Raw genomic sequence first — 17,172 nt, 5'->3', positions numbered from 1 at the left:
TCAATAAGTCTGAGAAAAATGTATTAAGTTTTCACTGGTATTTCTTGGAAAAAGATAATTTCATGAGCGTCCTGGATTTTTCAATAACTATAGCACCCACCTTTGTTTTCTCTTGGCAGTGGTTAATAGTCTGAATCTGAGAATAGCTGCAGAACTTGTTCAGAAATGATGAGTACAACTAGAGTTGCTATTGTGGGCCATATTTGGGTCATGCAAGGCCACCAGGAAAATTACTTCACCACGTAGGTTTCATATTTAGTTACAGGCATCCTTGTGGTGTTCCGTATTGGAAACCTTGAAGTGATTAGCTGAAGCGGCAGTACTTAGTTCTTAAAAAAACCCCACCAGCCCACTTCCTAGCTCATCTGAAGCTCTCATGAAACTGTAGATCCTGCCAAGAGCTGCAATTAGAAGTAGTTCCTAGGCTTAGAGGTGAGAGATTGCGTGTTCTGGTCAGGGAGCGCTTAAGTGCTCAGTTTGAATTGCATTCTGGTGCACTGGGCAAGAGAGGAAGGCCAAGTCATGGAAGAGCAAGGGGAAGAGCAGAAAGTGGTTGTGTTGAAAAAGGCCAACAATATGGTTATTTAAATTAATTGCAACAGAAGTAGTATGATACTGTGTACCATTACATGTGGCTAAATCAAGAGGAACACAAAGTTCATTTTGCCGCTTGTCTGGGTTGGTGCGAATGGTTACTTTTAATTCTGACATGAATTATTGAGTGCTATTTTTTACAGGATTTTTAAGCAGTCTTTACTGAGGCTTTGTACCGTTAGAGACCTTAATTTTACATAGTGCAATGCAAAAATACAGTTAACTGGAAGCTTTTTACTTGAAATACATATAAAAATGCAGTTGCTGTGGTTTTGAGGAAAGCAGCAATAAAATTCAGTAGCCTGCTAAATATCTTGTATAAGTAACGTCGAATCAGCAGGCTTTTTAATTCTGTAGTAGAAGTCAATGCTATCATCTCCTTTTCCAACAGTTCTACAAAGGCTGTTTCTCAAGTCTTGGCTATCGCGTGTAGTTGTGTCTCCCTTTCACCAAAGCGTATATAGACTGTTGATCATCTCTTATTCTCACTGAACAGGGAAGCAAGACCCAGAGATGGAGAGAAATCTCTCTGTTCCCTCTGAAAACCTTGTTTTTGTTGGAATTGTGATATTTCTTGAGTACTAGACACCTCTAAATACAGAAGTTACAACTTGTGTAGGCTTCCCTGCTGTGGTTTTTCACTTCTGCTTTCTTCGCTCTGTATCTACCTGACAATATCTACTGTAATCTCAAAGTGTCTTCTGGTGCATGAGCTTCGGTGTCGAGTGTTTGCATGTTCTGCCCTCTGCCATCACTCTAATTGTGTTCTGATTTTCCTCTCAATTTCTCTTGGAACTATGACTTATTAATTCCAGTTGATTCTTTAATTATCTGCAAAATTATCTCATGTTCTGAACAACAGAATTTGTGTTAGCATTTTGGCTGGTTTTGCTATCATATTGTTTCCAGCTTAGGGGCATGTATACCCCTGATCTTTTTTGCCCAAGAATACCTGAAATTCACTGTTAAAGTAATCTTCATTTGGCTGGTCTGTCAGACAATATTTTGCCTCTCGATCCTCACTTTCCCTTGTGTCAATACGTTAAATTAATAAGGTTATTTCCTTCTTTCCCCTTCCCATGGTATGTCTGACTCGTTTGCTTCATCTTTGCTTTCTGGGTGTTCTTAGTAATTATTATCCCCCCATCTAACAGCTCTTGTGAGCCACAGTTCTTGTGGCTCATAAAAATAGCACAATTCCTTTGTTTTTCTATAAGACAATGCTGATGCATTCTTCCCAGTGCATTTATTGGTCCTGAAAATAACAAAACAACTGGAATACTTTGAAGAGTATGTGTTTAAAAATCCTCTGGTCCGTTAAGTTGGTCTTTCCAATGAAAAGAGGAATTGCTTGAATATCAATAGGGAAAAATGCGCACTCTGCGTACACTGGTATTAATTTGAGTCTATTCCCTAGGTGTTTACTTGTGATTAGAATTACTATAATTTAATTTAGACTAGAAGGAATATTTCTAAAAGCAGAAAAGAGCTATATTTGTTTTTCAGTCAGCAAGGCGTGCAGCTGACTGTCCTTGGCAGCTCTGAAAAATCTTCAGTTCCTTTAGGATGCCTGATGGTGTGATGTGAAATACAGGAATCCAGAAAAGGGGCGCATACAGTAGTCCTTGAAATGTCATATCTTAATTTAGATCCGTTTTAATGCTAGGAATAATTCAAAATCATTTATACTATTAAAAAAAAAAAAGATTGTGTATGATTTGTAATATGGAGTTTGCAACTCTTTTCAACCCGTGTTTCCACAACTTATGTTAGTAAACGTTAGGATTGTTAATTGCTCCCATTTCTAGTATGTTTCCAGAGTTGGAGACCACTCTTTTCAAACCAAATGTTTTCAAATGAGGTTGATCAAGTCACTGCTTTCAAATGTTGTATTAAATATATTGAGTAGATTAAGTCATAGCATTCAAATTAATGCTTTTATATAATTTGTCTGAGGAACCTAAGCTTGATGCATTTCTTCTCTTTAATGAGGTTATGATGTCTATTAATTTATTTTCACGTGATTGGTCTTCTAGGCAATCATTTGGTATGATCCTAAGCTTTTAATCTCTAATGCTTCAGGCTTACTGCAGCATGATTAAGCTAAAATTGTGTTTTGACAGGTCTGTGACTGGAGGAACCATAAGAGCAACTCTGACTTCTAATTTGGCTTCTAATTCTCTGGGAGCTGGGAACTTAATCAGTAGTGATGGGATATCTTAACCGGCCTATAAATTTTTGCATTTCTCCCTTTTCACAGTACAGTTATGTTTCTGTTTACATGGGTTTGCCTCCAACAGTGAGATTCCTTTTTCCCCAAAGCAATTTCTTAAGGCACATGAATAATAAAGATTCTGCAGGACAAGCAAGATCCCTAGGGAAAGCACAGGGAGTGTTCAGTGACTTGCATCCATTTGCTGTTTCTTCCCTCGCTACCAGCTGTTGTACTTTTTTTTTTTTTTTTTCCCCTAGTAGACAGTAGTGGAAGTATTGCATTTGCACTGATGATGTTTCTCTAAGAATTACAGGTATTAGTACTTATGGATGTTGTTAGTTATACCCTTCAAATAGGACAGTTTTGGTTTTAGTCTTCTTTCAACTTTTTGTCTAGATTGCTACAAGGTAGAGCTTTGATCCTTGGGTTTTATCAGACTTTGCCTTTTCATAAAGATATTCTAGGGAGATGGGAAATGTTCCAAAATACATTTTTTTTTTTTTTTTTAAGGTCTAGAAACATAAAAAACTTAGTGCTTTTTCAAAACATTTAGGTACTGCTCAGAGAAACAGTATTTAGTGCATTCAACAGCTGACTCTGTCTTGGAAGGGTTTTATCTCCTGTATTCATTATCCTGAATGAATATCTAAATGCCACTTTTGGTTGCAAATTTGCAAGGTTAAAATAGTATAGAATTGCAAAAAGTCTTCTTAAGCTTTTCTTGCAAAAAGCAGTTTTACCTTGCAGTGACTTACTAATCAGCTGATGCCTTACTTAAGCCTTAGAAAGGTGTAATATAAAGGCGGTAAGAGACTTTGATAGACCAGCTGGAATTAGAATAGAATGTTTTATTTTCGTGTGGTTGTTTTACAGGTTGAAAACTGGTGTCCTCGTTTACCTTGGAGAGCAAAGAATCCTAATGAAGAAACCGATCAAAAAACAGTGGTAAGAACAAGATTAAAATACGAGAAATAATTCAGTAATTGGGATTCACGCAAAAGATCCTAGAATCCTGCGCCACATAAATGCTAATAAGACTAGAATTTACCATTTTTATTCCTCAGCTCCTCAAAACTGAAGGGGAACATCCTTGACTATATATTTATATATATATATGTAGCTCATCATGTATTTTCTCCAGTTGGTATACTGCACTGCAGTCCTGGTGGTAGATTTCTATGAAAAACATTTTTGTGTTTAAATCTATGAAATATTGTACACAGATACTGAGGAAAAATTATAAATCCACGCACTGTTCACTAATGTTAAGTGACCGTATGTGAAAGTGTTCATTTTTATCATCCCATAAATCTGGGCCTTATATAGAAAAATGCCTTAATGGAAGGGCCTTATATACACTTCGATTTTCTAGTAACATTTTGACTACTCCTAATTTTTTTCCTTTAAAAACTCTACAGCATGCAGAGTTGTTTCTAAACTGTTATAGCCTAATTGTATAGCACTTAAGTATTTTTTAAGATAATTGCTGGGCTGTATATGAACATTGCTTACATAATTTTGATATAGGCTGTCTTATTTTGTAAAACCAATTGTTCTTATATCGGTCTAGCTTTAAAATTAGTATTTCCTTTAAAATTTATACTCTAGTAACATTTTTCCCTTCATGGTATAATAGGAGAATTCCTTGTATTTAGAAGATTCATGATGTACATCAATCTTCAGCGTACTGTTCTGATTTTATATTGTGTTTTAGAGATAATTTAACCTCATTTTGAAGCATATGAACAAAACCAAATCTTGTACTGCAGGACTAAATACATTGTGAAACATTGCAAACATATTCTGGGGCTACCAAATACTATTAATAAAAATAACAGTAATTTATGTGGCTCAGAAGTGTCTATTTAAAGATACCTTAAATGTTTGAACTAAAACCTCAACTTGACTTAAGCATTAGGAGTGTGGGTTTCTTTGCTTTTTTTAATGAGGAATGTAAAGCACAGAGCTCACATTTGAGAAGTTTTTTCACTTCTGGAAAGTACACTATCTGAAGAATAACTAATGTTTTGGGGTTTGTTTAATGCTGTAATTGAAGGCTGAAATTCGTATCAACTTTGATAATCTCTACAAAATGATGTCACGACATGAGGAATTCAGGTGGATGATGTTACGCATCAGACGAATGGCTGATACCTGGATTGAAGCAATTAAATCACTTGCAGAAAAACAAAATTTGGAGAAGAGAAAAAGAAAAAAGGTAAATTAAAACATTTTTCATTCCTGCCACTTGCAGTCATATAGGTTCTTTTAAGCTTCCCTTTCCAGAAGTAACTTCAGAGTGGAAATACCAAATATGTCTAAAAGGCTTGTGTTTTATACTTGTGCCTCTTTTCAAGAAGTGTTTCACTGTTTGAAATTACTGTTACGATGTGTATTTGCTTTACAAATAGTTTTACGTATTTCCCATAAGTCAACCTTTGGGTAAGTTTTCTAACCTCTTTAATTTTGGATAAAATAGAGAATATGTAGAAGTTTCTAGATGGAGAAACTGTGAATTTACTGCAAGCTGATGACACTGAAGTCATTTTTTTGACTTTGGGCACAAGCTAGAACATAGGACAACAAGTCACTTTGGGCACACGCTAGAACATAGGAAGTTCCATTCAAATACACGGAAAAACTTCTTTACAGTGAGGGTGACAGAGCACTGGAACAGGCTGCCCAGGGAGGTTGTGGAGTCCCCTTCTCTGGAGATTTTCAAGACCCGCCTGGATGCAGCCCTGAGGGATGTGCTTTAGGCAACCCTGCTCTAGCAGGGGAGTTGGACTAGATGATCTCTAGAGGTCCCTTCCAACTCTGAAGATTCCGTGATTCCGTGAAGTGTTTTACATCGTTGTAGAAAACAACAATTGTACATCATCTTTGTCCAAAATTGAGACTTTCAGTGGTGCATTTCTGTTTTGGATTTGAGTAGACTTGAAGTTAACTTTGGATTGGATCAGTTTAAGTCTCCGGTAATGTGTTCAGTGTAAACACCGTGAGATTCTTGAAGTGAAAAGTTCTGTTTTATCTGATTTTTTTTTTTTTTTTTTAAATTACCTCAACTAGTTAAGATAAAGCCAAAAGTTATAAACACAACACTGGGTTTCCCCTCCTGCCTTGTTCTTACTGGAGCCAGTCCTGGCACAGTCATGTTTCTACCCTCTGTTAGCCTGGCTGGCTGCAGCTCAGCGCCTTGCTTGAGGTTCTCAATCCTCACGTGAGGTCTAGGCTCCGTGTTGCAGCTCTAATGTCTGTCACATACCACACTCCTGGGGTAGGCTCCCCCTCTGTCAAAGAGCAAGCCCTCTCTTTCAAGCAGCCCTCCAGCCTGTTTTATTAAAGAAACATAGCAACTGAGAATACGTGAACTCAAGAACAAACAGAAGCGGAGCTGTCCTGCACAGGCAGTTTCGTTGGGATGCTCTGGGGCTTATTCTTTACTTTTAAAAGTCCTTTGAGGTTGCTCTGTAAAAGATATGATGATTTCATTTTAATATGTCCGGTTCGGTTCTGGGAGCTGCAAGAGATTAGAACAAAATGGTTTTTTGAATACTCTTCTTTATAAAGAGTGAGGGGAAAAGGTTTTTGGTGTTTGGGAGTTATTATATTTGACAATCGTATGTGTCACAGTCCAGGTATGTAGTAAAGTGTTTGGAACTCCTGTGCTTCATTAGAAAGGCAAGCACGGATTTCAAGGAACTACAGAGAAAGCTCTCTCCATTGGCAAGGGAGAGGAGAGGTTCAGAAAGCATCCTGCTACTCTTAAGCAGTCTTCCCAAATTCTTAATGTTCACAACAGTATATCCTTCCTTAACTATACTGTCTTACATAAGCAAGTATATCCTACTTGGGAATATACGTGGTTATTCAATCAAAATGAGTTAACAACTTTCTGTGCAGAATTACAGATTATTTTGTCAATAATGCCGATTTTGGGTGTTTGTTTAATTACTGATCTGGTGGCAGATAATAGTTCAAAACAATGCAGTAACATTCTTATAATTACTGTTCTAGAGATCCATTGCAAAATTGAATTATTGGGGTGGGAGTAATGGAGGTTTTTTGTTGATTTTTTTTGGCCATAGTTGTAGTTTAATAGAAAGAAAAAATGCTGTGAGATATAATAGTTGCATGTTTAATGTTGATAACTCTAACATATGACTTTCCTTTCCAGATTCTTGTTCATCTGGGGCTTTTGACAAAAGAATCTGGATTCAAAATTGCAGAAAATGCGTTTAGCGGTGGCCCACTTGGTGAATTAGTCCAGTGGAGTGATTTAATTACATCTCTCTACTTACTGGGCCATGACATCAGGATTTCAGCTTCACTGGCAGAGCTCAAGGAGTAAGGAGATTACTTTCACTTTTGAAACTGGAATAAAAAAAATGAATTGTAAACTCTTGAAGCTTCTATTAACAGTATATAATTTCTTGAAGCATAAAATGAAAGTGATAATTCACTCAAACAGACGATAAGATTATTTTCATGAGCTAAGTATATGTGCTATGAAAAGGATAATGTGTTTTCATTGTAGCTTCAGGCTCCCGAGACTTCATAAATGAATGTTGTAAAATTCAAACTAAGCAGCTTATTCTTTAACATTCCAGGTGCTTTAACCACCTGCAATAGGAAATGTTAGAGACTATGTCCTCTTCTTCAGTTTCTGCTATTCTTCACTCAGTGTCTCATTTTAAAATGAAGGTTTAAATCCTTCAAACACGTTACTTTTGATGTAGTTAATTGCTTCTGTTAGGTCATATTGCTGCCTCACTCATCTTTGTCTTGCTTTGCCATGCTAGTTCAGCATTAGGCATAAAACACCACTTTTAAGCTTGAGCACATACACTTTTTCCGTAGCTTTCACTTTTTTATAACAAACATGACAGCATCATTTCATAGAGGGCTCTTATATTATAAAGCTGTCAATAGAAGTCAGAAATTATTTCAAATAATTTCAGAGCACACTATTTTTAAACATTCCAACCATATTACTCCCCTGTCTAAACTAGATGAGGTTTCTAGTGAAAATGAGCTCTTTACTGATGTATAAACAGTTCTTTGATAAATGCTGAGCATCTTTAGCAGTTGAATGTTCTCACGTGGTTCCTGATTTGGAAAAAATTAGAGTAAGGCGCTTTTGTAAAGGGGAATACTTGGTATAAATAGTATTACAGCATCTATTCAAGGTATTTGGAAAGTAATGTTTTTCCATATTCCTTCTTTCTTTGTTTAGGATTATGAAGAAAGTTGTTGGTAACAGATCTGGCTGCCCCACCCAGGGGGATAAAGTTGTAGAACTCATTTACATTGATATTGTGGGACTCACTCAGTTTAAGAAAACCCTTGGTCCATCCTGGGTGCATTACCAGTAAGTGTAACACGTATTTGACCTCTTAACTGCTTTGTTAAAGAGCTTTTGTTGAATAACATATGTCAAAATACTGAGGTAGGTACATCCATGTGAATTTGAATTTATTTAAAACTAAAAATGTGGTTCTCTGTTGTCTTTCACTCTTAGGAATAAAAGGGCTATTACCTGTTCGTTGCATACCATCTTTATCCCACACAGCAAGTTTGGGATTCTTGGATTCAGACATTTTTAATCTTACTGAATTATATTATCTTGTTGAGTCATCATCTTTGCCTTTCTTTCCCTCCCTTCTTTACCTTTCTCCTCATCCCCACACTTTGTTCTGTAAATTAGTAGATGAGTTGAGAGATAATTGGATTTTGTTGTATAGTTGGAATACCAAAGGCATGTTTTGTTTGTTAGTGTTTGTAGCCATACTGGATTGATGATTGTGGAGATTTATCTATTTTAATTCTATTACCCAAGAACCACAACGCAATTTTTTCTGTTCCATCCCTTAAAATGCTGGGCAGAGAGTTGTCTTCAGGGGTAGGTCTAAAGAATGAATCTGGTAACTGTAGTTGTTGTTATTTCTGTAATCTATAAACATCTTTCCATTAGAAATGGAAGATGGTAGTGTCAAGAAATTACTTTATACAGCCTTCTTAGTGTCTGCAGTTCTAGAACCGCATTTCTCTTTGTCAATAACTTTAAATCAGCAAGCCTCGCGTGTGTTGTACGAATACATAGCAGCATGAAATAAAACCAAATCTAAATTACTGACTTTGATTTTTCTATACCTAATCGAATTAGCGGTGTTTCATCATCTATAAAGTTCAGTAAATCCTACTTGAAGGAAGGTATTGAAAGGCGTTCACTGCAGGCAGAAAAATTGTTTTCTTTCTACCTCAGGATTTTCTAGAGCATTGGATCTTTTCAGCGTAATTTTAAATGAAAGTACTGTGATCAATGTTGCAGATTAGATTATTCTTAATCTCTTTTTTGAAGCAGAGGAGTAAACGGATATTCTGGTTTTTAGGAGCCTGCTAATAAAGATAATCCCATTTTCCACTGAGCTACAGTTGGTTGTGTGCCTGCCAGATGTAATTGTCACCAGGCGATCACCTACATACAGTATTGTGGTCAGGATATAAAACCATACTTATAAATTTAAAATGTTTCTTCCCTTTTGCTTTCAGTTTCCCACTTGGTATATTCTGTAATGAAGATATGGAAATACACCATGACATTCAGATTATTAGATTAGCTCTTCAATTTTTCTTGCTAATTTCATGAATCATTAAATCATAAATTGTCAATCTGTTTTTCATTGATTCCTAATTTGTCATAATGACCGACTTTTTCTGGTTTAGGAGAGCAGAATTAAAATTAACTCTAAATAAATACCTTAGGATAGTATAGGAGTTTTTGTTAGGCTTTTGAAGAAGAAAAAAATTACTTAATGCCTCTCTTCTGCAACACTGCATTTTATGGGATGGAAGGGGACCTCATCTAGTCCATACCCTTGCTGAAAAGTAGATTGGATGTATTTGTCCTTCTTGACAGATTTTTGCTTAATCTTTTACTGGAGACTCCAAAAGATGCCCCAGCCGTTATTTTATATTGTTACAGTTTTCTTTAAAATGTTTTTCTTGGCCCAATTTCTTGCAACCTGCCCGTCGTTACTGCTTATTCTATTATGGTTCTGGGGAATATAAATTACTTCCTTCCCCTCTCTGCCAGCTTCTAGAACGTCTTATATACTGATTTTCCTTCAGTTTGCTTTTCTTCAAAAGAAATTTAGAGGTTTGGATCATTCCTTATAATTCAGGTTTTATAGATCTTTCATCAAGCTTATTGCATTTGTTGGGAATCTCTCTAATAATTTCTTCAAGTTCAGTGTACAAAATGGGGTCCAGAGTCTAGCAGAGACTACCAGAATTGATTAGAGTAGAATAATTAATTCATAGCTTCGTGCAGGCTATGTCCTATTTGAGAATCCTCTTGCAATCTTTTTTTTTTCTCTCAACATCATGAGTTACCTCATAAATTTTGTTAGTAAAATATTTTTAAGTTAAAAATTACACATCTTTGTGTAATTCATTCCAGTAAAATAAACATTATCACAAATAAAGCTGTCTTACAACCCTTGTTCTTTACAAACTTCACTTTCTCACTCAGTTGTATTTATTGTCAGTAGGAATAATTCTTTGTCTTGAAAGAAGCGTTTTGTTTTATGCTATATATTTTTTCAGCAGACATGCTGGTCAGCTCAGTCTGGTTTATGCAGACCAGACTCAAATACAAATAAAAACTTGTGTAGTCACTTCAGATTGGAATAGAGTGGTAGAATACACTCATGCCTTCAGAACAGTCTCTTGATAAGAGTGTCCTTCATCATCTTTGTGAGTGAACTTGGCCCCTGAGGATGTGTTTGGTAATTGCAAATCAGGTTTCTAGAACTGCTAGCTCAAAAGAATGGCCCTGCTGCTCTGAGGGGTGAGTGTTTCTGAACAACTCAAATACTGTTTTGTACATCTGAGATCTCTAGCACCAATGACTTTTGGTAGTTCATGCTTTACCTGTGCTATAATTGGTGCTGTAAATAGCCACGAGTACAGCAAAACAGATCTCATTTTTGAGTGCACCTTATTCAGGCAGAAGAATGCCGGAATGTGCTGTATTTTTCAATTACGAAGTCTGGATATTTGAATGCAGTTTATGTGCAACGAAGCAACATAAAAATTAGTAGCTTAATATAGTTAGAGGAGTGCAGCTTGTTGCCTTTCTTAGCACCTCCATCCTCCATACGGCATATAAGAATCTGGTATTTTTTTCATTTTTCTACAGTCTCTCTGGCAATGACTCATTCCCATATGCCAGAAATCCAGCTGGCTTTAACCTTGAAATAAATTAACATGACAGCTATCCTGAAAAATGAGCAACATTCCTGCTTCTTACATGTTCTCTAGAATACATCTGTTTTAGGAGGCTTATTTTCTGACTAAGTTTTTACATTTTAAATGCAAGTACTGAGTGGCCTGAAAGTAAATGTGTGTGTCTGCAAGGGTTTCTCCAGGCAGGTATGACCTGTTCATCATCTGAGCTGGCCGGACATGAGCCGAAACAGTCGGGAATCTGTGTATCTGTGCTGGCACGTTGCTGTGCCTCAGCTCAGCACACCTACAGAGCTTCCAAACCAGAACTGGTTGGGTTTTGACCAGCTTGTTTGACCTGCTGGACAGCATTGCTTGTGTAGACCAAGATGAAGTATATGTCAGTAGAGTAATATTATAACCTCAATTATGCCCAATATTTAAGGAAAAACAGGTGCTTTAAAAATGGTCTTAATCCTGGGTTACTTTTGTTTAAGTCTTTATTATGAGCCCCAAAATTGTCACTTCTAATATCTTAGAAAACTGCAATATGGATGTTTCTGTAAGTAGTTTGCTATCCACCAATCCTCTTTTTAATTAGTCATTGAATAGACAAATCAGTCTGACACCAATTCCAAGGCATGTTGTAATTCTCTGCAACTTCCTGCTAAAGCTAGGTGACGCTTTCAGAGGGAGGAGGAAACAGAGTGAATAACTAAAGTTGAAATCACACTAAATTAACATTTTTATTTGAAATGTATCCCTGCTTTAAAAAAAAATACTGTTTTGCCATTTTCAATATAATTAGTTCACTTTAGAAATGCTAAAACATTATATATAAGGTCAAAATGTTGTTCTAAAATAGTTCAATTGAAAGAAATTTAAATCGTAAAGTGAAACAAATGGTGAGCATTTGATCTTCTCATACCATTTCTGCACACACTTGCACTTTCTCCTGTGATCTTTTTCTTTTTTCCAACTTACTTTATGCCTGAATCCTATAAATATTTTTTGTTTTCCCTGCTTCCTGGTTTAGCTTAGTTTCCGTTGCATCACGTTTCCTGTCCTACTGCTTCAGAGACCCTGTGTATTGGACATAGTTACACATGTCCCTCTCAACAATGGGTGCTACATACCTTACGTCTGAATCCAGGAAAAAGAGAAGAAACAAAGCCCTTTGAGCTGATCACATGCGCTGCCGTGCTCCTTACATACATAATTTGCCAAACTCCAGTAATGTTGCAGTTTTTCAGTAGCTTTCACTCATTTTTCATTCCCCTGTACTCAAGTACCTGCCCAAAAGCTGTATATTTGATAAGGATTTTGTTTTAAGACCTGCCAAGAAATAAGAGGGCTTTTATTACCGAATGATTCATCAGTGCAGAAGTTGTTTTGGTCCTGCTGGAATGTTTTGTATGATGCAGGGATAATTGCCACTGTTGTAAAATATTTTCATTGAGAACAGTTGACATAAAACAGGGCACAGAAACTGATCTGTCAGCTTTGTTGTTTGGTGAATCATAATGTGTTGTATATTTTGACTTTCTTTTTGCTTGAAAGGTCTCTGTGAAGATTAAAATAAGAATAAATTTGCTCTATTTGTACTTTCAAACACAAAGGTGGCATTTCATATGAGAGTTTAAAAGTTGCTAGGGTTTTTTCTGTTTCCCAATTTAATAGGTACTTTAGAGAAAGGAGCAACATATAAGAAATATGTAAATGTATTTTTGGGACTAAATTCTTTCATCTTTTAAAACCGAAAATTAGTTGGAGCTAAGTTCTCTTGCCTTTTGGGGGCTAAATTCTTTCACGTTTTAAAGCCAAAATCCTAGTGTTTTACTGAACAGAACATATATGGGCTTGGAGCACGGGAGATGTTGAAGACTGAGAAATATAGCCATTTTTAATAGTAACTTTTGCAGCTACCTCCCTTCTCTGCCACCCGTGAGGTTGTGTCTCTTCCTTAGCACGTACAAGCCCAGCGATATGATGGGCAGTGATAAGAGTTCATGTCTTTATAACATAGTGGCCCATGGTGTAGGAACACGTCCTATGTAAGTCTTTTCTGAAAATATTGTTTGTGGAGGGCTGAAGAATGGTGTTGGGTCAGCAGCTGTGGAGCCTTATAACCCAGTTCATTTGGAGTAGAGCAATGGTTGGTATGACAGCTGGAAAGCTCCTGTCCAAGCCATGCCAAAGGTTTGGCAGGCTGCATTTTGGAAACATAACTTCTAGAATGCGTGTACTAGAATGTGTGCTGCCTTATTCCTACCGAGACTTTTTGTGCCTCTTGTGTACTATGGCCCTTTTTCGAAAGGAGCCACTCATAAATGAAGTAGGTTTTTTCCCAAGGAATTAACAGGAGTTTAAATAAAGGACTGAGTGTGATTCTGACATCCCAGACCCTTTGTAATCCAATGCCAAGGTTTCTTTCAGTTGTAGACTGGTTGTTGCAGACATTTGACTTTTTCATTGCTTCTTCAGAAGTCTGTGACAAAATGTTTCATAAACAAATAAATGGTCTGTCTGACTGCGAGCATTCAGCAACTTAACTGTCTTCAGTGCTCCAGTAGGTCTAATTGACCCAAAAGTCAGAACCTGGAGACTAAATACAATTGTCTAAAGACAAAGTGCTATTCTGCTCTGATCTTTTTGGCATGTGGCCCTTGGCTGTTGCATTTGATTTTGTGGTAATGGGTGAGAACATTAGAAAATAGATGAAGAACCCTCTCTTCTTCTGCCTAAATTCGGCTTCAGAGCCCCAGGAATGTAGGTGACCACAGTAGCATTCCCAGAAACTCTAGTTGGACGTTAAAGTATAACTTAATTATGTAAGAACAAAGAAACCCAAAATAAGCTTCAGGGTTGCTATGTGAATGTCTGATATATCCTTGAATTTGCTGATCGTAATGTCTTTGTGAAATGTAATACGAACAGAAATGTTTGAAATTGAAATGTACCTTCAGTTTATAAATCATCCACAGTTGCAAATGAAAGCAAAACACATCTTCTTAATTATCATAACTATGTATATATACACACACATGCTTATATATACATATGCATGTGTACCTACAGTAAATTATTTTTTTTTCTTTTAGATGTATGCTAAGGGTTCTGGATTCCTTTGGAACTGAACCAGAGTTTAACCATGCCCATTATGCCCAGTCTAAAGGCCACAAGACACCATGGGGAAAGTGGAACCTTAATCCACAGCAGTTTTATACAATGTTCCGTAAGTATCCCTGTGTTTATAAATATTTCAGAGCTTTAAAAAGGAACGTTGTCATTGAGAACGATTTTTGTATTATGAAAGACAAATTCATGGTTTAGTAAAACGTAGCTGCTAAGTGGACAGAATCGTAAGCGTCAATAAGTGTCTGTAGTCTATGCAAAAGCTCTGTCATGCTTCGATCCAACAACTGGAAAATAACACTATCAGCTGAATATAAATAATGGTAGGGAACTTTATTCGCAGGGTACCTGTGGAAAGTTGTGATTGGCTTTTCCTTCAAGTGTCAGTGAGTTTGCTTTTGTTAGTTTTGCACTCTCAAATCCTGCTATGAAGCAATGTGTTTTTGAGGAACTTGCTAGATTGCATTTTTATAAACCGCACTCTTGCATTTCATCATGTTAAACTGAAGTTTAACAATGTTGTTGTATTTCTGCTTTTTTCCCCTCAACAACTGAGCAGCGCAATTCCTTCGCTAATTTTTGCACTCAAGATTAATAACTGAAACTCCACAAAAATAATTTTTTGTCTCTACTTCTTTGTGGATTTCTCAAATTTTTCAGCTAGGTGGTTTTCATGTTGTGAGCATCCATCCTGAGGTGAACTGATTCACGTTTATTTGCCAGCACTGTACAAAGCTATTGAAAAACAAGTAGTAGTTTTCAGCATTGATGTAGATCTTTGAAGGACCGTTAAATATCTTAAAAAAAAAAAAAAAAAAAAAAAAAACAACAAAAAAACACTAAAAAAGAAACAGAACACAAAAAAAATATGAATTGTATATAAATTAGGTCAGATTAAATGATTACTGTGACCTGCCCTAGCAGGTTTTTGACTTGACTAAAGTCGTTGACTTTATGGCACTAGGTTCTAGCATCAAAGGATCTTTCTCTTCCATGTTGTAGTGGTAGTTCAATAGTAGTTGTTATCTCTGAAAGGTGCAGAAAGCTTTCAGAGCTGGCTGGCTTGAGGCTAAGTGAGACTTAGGGAAGAAGAAGGTGCATGCTGTTGTGTGCAGCAACTTCTCAGCCCAAGTCTGTAAAGAAAAACTTGGTAGTGACCAGCCTGACCTCCAAAGTTTGATGGTGGTCCCTGTCTTGAGACCAAGGCCAGAGCATACACAGTTCTCTCTCACCAGCCTTCATAGTCAAATCTTTCAAACTTTTCTGCATTTCGTAGCAGAATTATACATGCGGCTGTCTGCTTGACATACTTTTGATTTCTGTTGCCCCGTAAAATTCTTGAGAGGGGCCTATTTTGTCTGTCAACATCTGCTGTGCAAGTTTTTCCAGACAAATATAAGTGAAGGTTGTTCAAAAGATAAAAGACGGCATTCACAGTTGTTTTGAAGCAAGTAACAAAACGTGCGGTGGGGAAATGTGACTTGGAAGTGGTTGCAGAGTTTGTGTCTGGACATTAGTAAGCAGAGCTTGTTCTGTACCCACATGATTTGCTAATATTTATTGGTTTATGTCCTAAATGGAAAAGGAGCTGAAAGCTCAATTCCGCTGTATTTAAGTAGTCCAGCTGTTGGGAAATTTGTGTGTTAAGGTCCTGTTCAAGATAGGACCAAGGGTGATGATGCATTTGGAAAATAGTTGCTTGAATACTTGTGGTACAGCTGCGTGCTGTGTGCGCGCTCCTCAATCCCACCCCATGAAATGCAGAAGAAGTAAATCTTCTCTATAGAGAAGGTCTCTGTCGTGGCAGGATAGAGTACTGTTACAGTCTCTTGTTCAGAGCAAATCACTTCATAATGAATTTTCAGAATGGTATGACTATCTTGGAATTTCAATAAATAACCGTTTCCAATTTTTACTACTGGAAATGACTGCGGGTATTTCTATGCAGGAAAAGTGGTAAATAGATTGCAAGGAAACTCATTCTGAAGCACGAGTGATTCCAGAGCTAGAGATTATTCAAGGATTTTGCTTCTTTTTGCACTAGGTGCAGAAGAGTCAGCGTGTTTTGTGACATTTAAAGTTAATTTTTGTTTTTTCTTCTCTGCTGCAGAGATAGCACCATCTTTATAGGCTTGTGATTAAAAGTGCATGTTATGCATCAGTAAAGATTTTATGACAGATTGGAACACTGGACGGCTTCCCAAGATCCCCAGACTCTATTATGTTTTGAGAACTCTGATTATAAGGGCAGAAAATTATTGCTGAGCAACAAGCAGGCCATATTCAAACCTGTGGCATATTACCAAACGCTTGACTTCTGTGAGCCTTCCAGAACCATGAGGGCTTTTTTTCCCCCTTTAAGGTTTTTTTTATTTAAAGTCTTTTATGCAAAATAAAAGCACTGGTACTTTTAAAACTGCATGATCTTGCATAAAAATCCATCTGACTGCTTCCCGTCAGTGATGTTTGAGGCACTGAATTCCACCAGTTCTAAGTGCTAACTTTAACAAAGGTTTATTTTTCTTTTGAGTGTGTACTGCCTTGCCTCTGCTTTGAATGCAATCTCTCATCTAAAAATATGAAAAGATGGGAAAAATGCCCCTTTTCAGGCATATTTGCAATGTGCCATTTGCTATGCTAAATTCTAAAAAGTCCTTGGGTCTAAGTGAGTGCCGAGCTGTTGCTGAGGCATTTTTTTGTGAAAAAGAGTAATTGTCATTTGAAAGACTAAATGTAATGGCAGGGGGAAGTGTCCACTGTGTATGGTTTCTCTGTTCTCCTGCATTATCCAGTTGGCTGATTTTCAGGAATCAAAAAGCAAAACCTCATAATTGCAATAGAATTTTATTATTTTTTTTTATAACTCTGACTTTAGGTTTAGCATTGCATGTATCGTAAGTGCCTGGGGCATTGTCCTTGGGGTTTTGTTTGTTTGGGGGTTCATTAACTTTGCAAAGTGTGCTTAGTAAGAAGTTGTCAGCTTGTGTGGCAGAATTTAA

General features: G+C 36.8%; 1 protein-coding gene across 1 annotated transcript in view; it reads left to right on the top strand.

The window, feature by feature from the left end:
* Window positions 1–17,172, top strand: part of MGAT5 (alpha-1,6-mannosylglycoprotein 6-beta-N-acetylglucosaminyltransferase) — a 129,652-nt gene that overhangs the window by 76,953 nt on the left and 35,527 nt on the right. Inside the window, exons 6-10 of the mRNA XM_054208384.1 lie at window positions 3,683–3,754; window positions 4,866–5,027; window positions 6,987–7,156; window positions 8,046–8,180; window positions 14,140–14,273. Coding sequence (XP_054064359.1) covers window positions 3,683–3,754; window positions 4,866–5,027; window positions 6,987–7,156; window positions 8,046–8,180; window positions 14,140–14,273 — 673 coding nt within the window. The remainder of the gene's footprint in view (window positions 1–3,682; window positions 3,755–4,865; window positions 5,028–6,986; window positions 7,157–8,045; window positions 8,181–14,139; window positions 14,274–17,172) is intronic.

This window comes from Rissa tridactyla, chromosome 7 (assembly GCF_028500815.1).
Source record: "Rissa tridactyla isolate bRisTri1 chromosome 7, bRisTri1.patW.cur.20221130, whole genome shotgun sequence".
Classification (NCBI taxonomy): Eukaryota; Metazoa; Chordata; class Aves; order Charadriiformes; family Laridae; genus Rissa; species Rissa tridactyla.
Note: the sequence above shows the minus strand (reverse complement) of the source record. Positions and strands in the feature narration are given on the sequence as shown.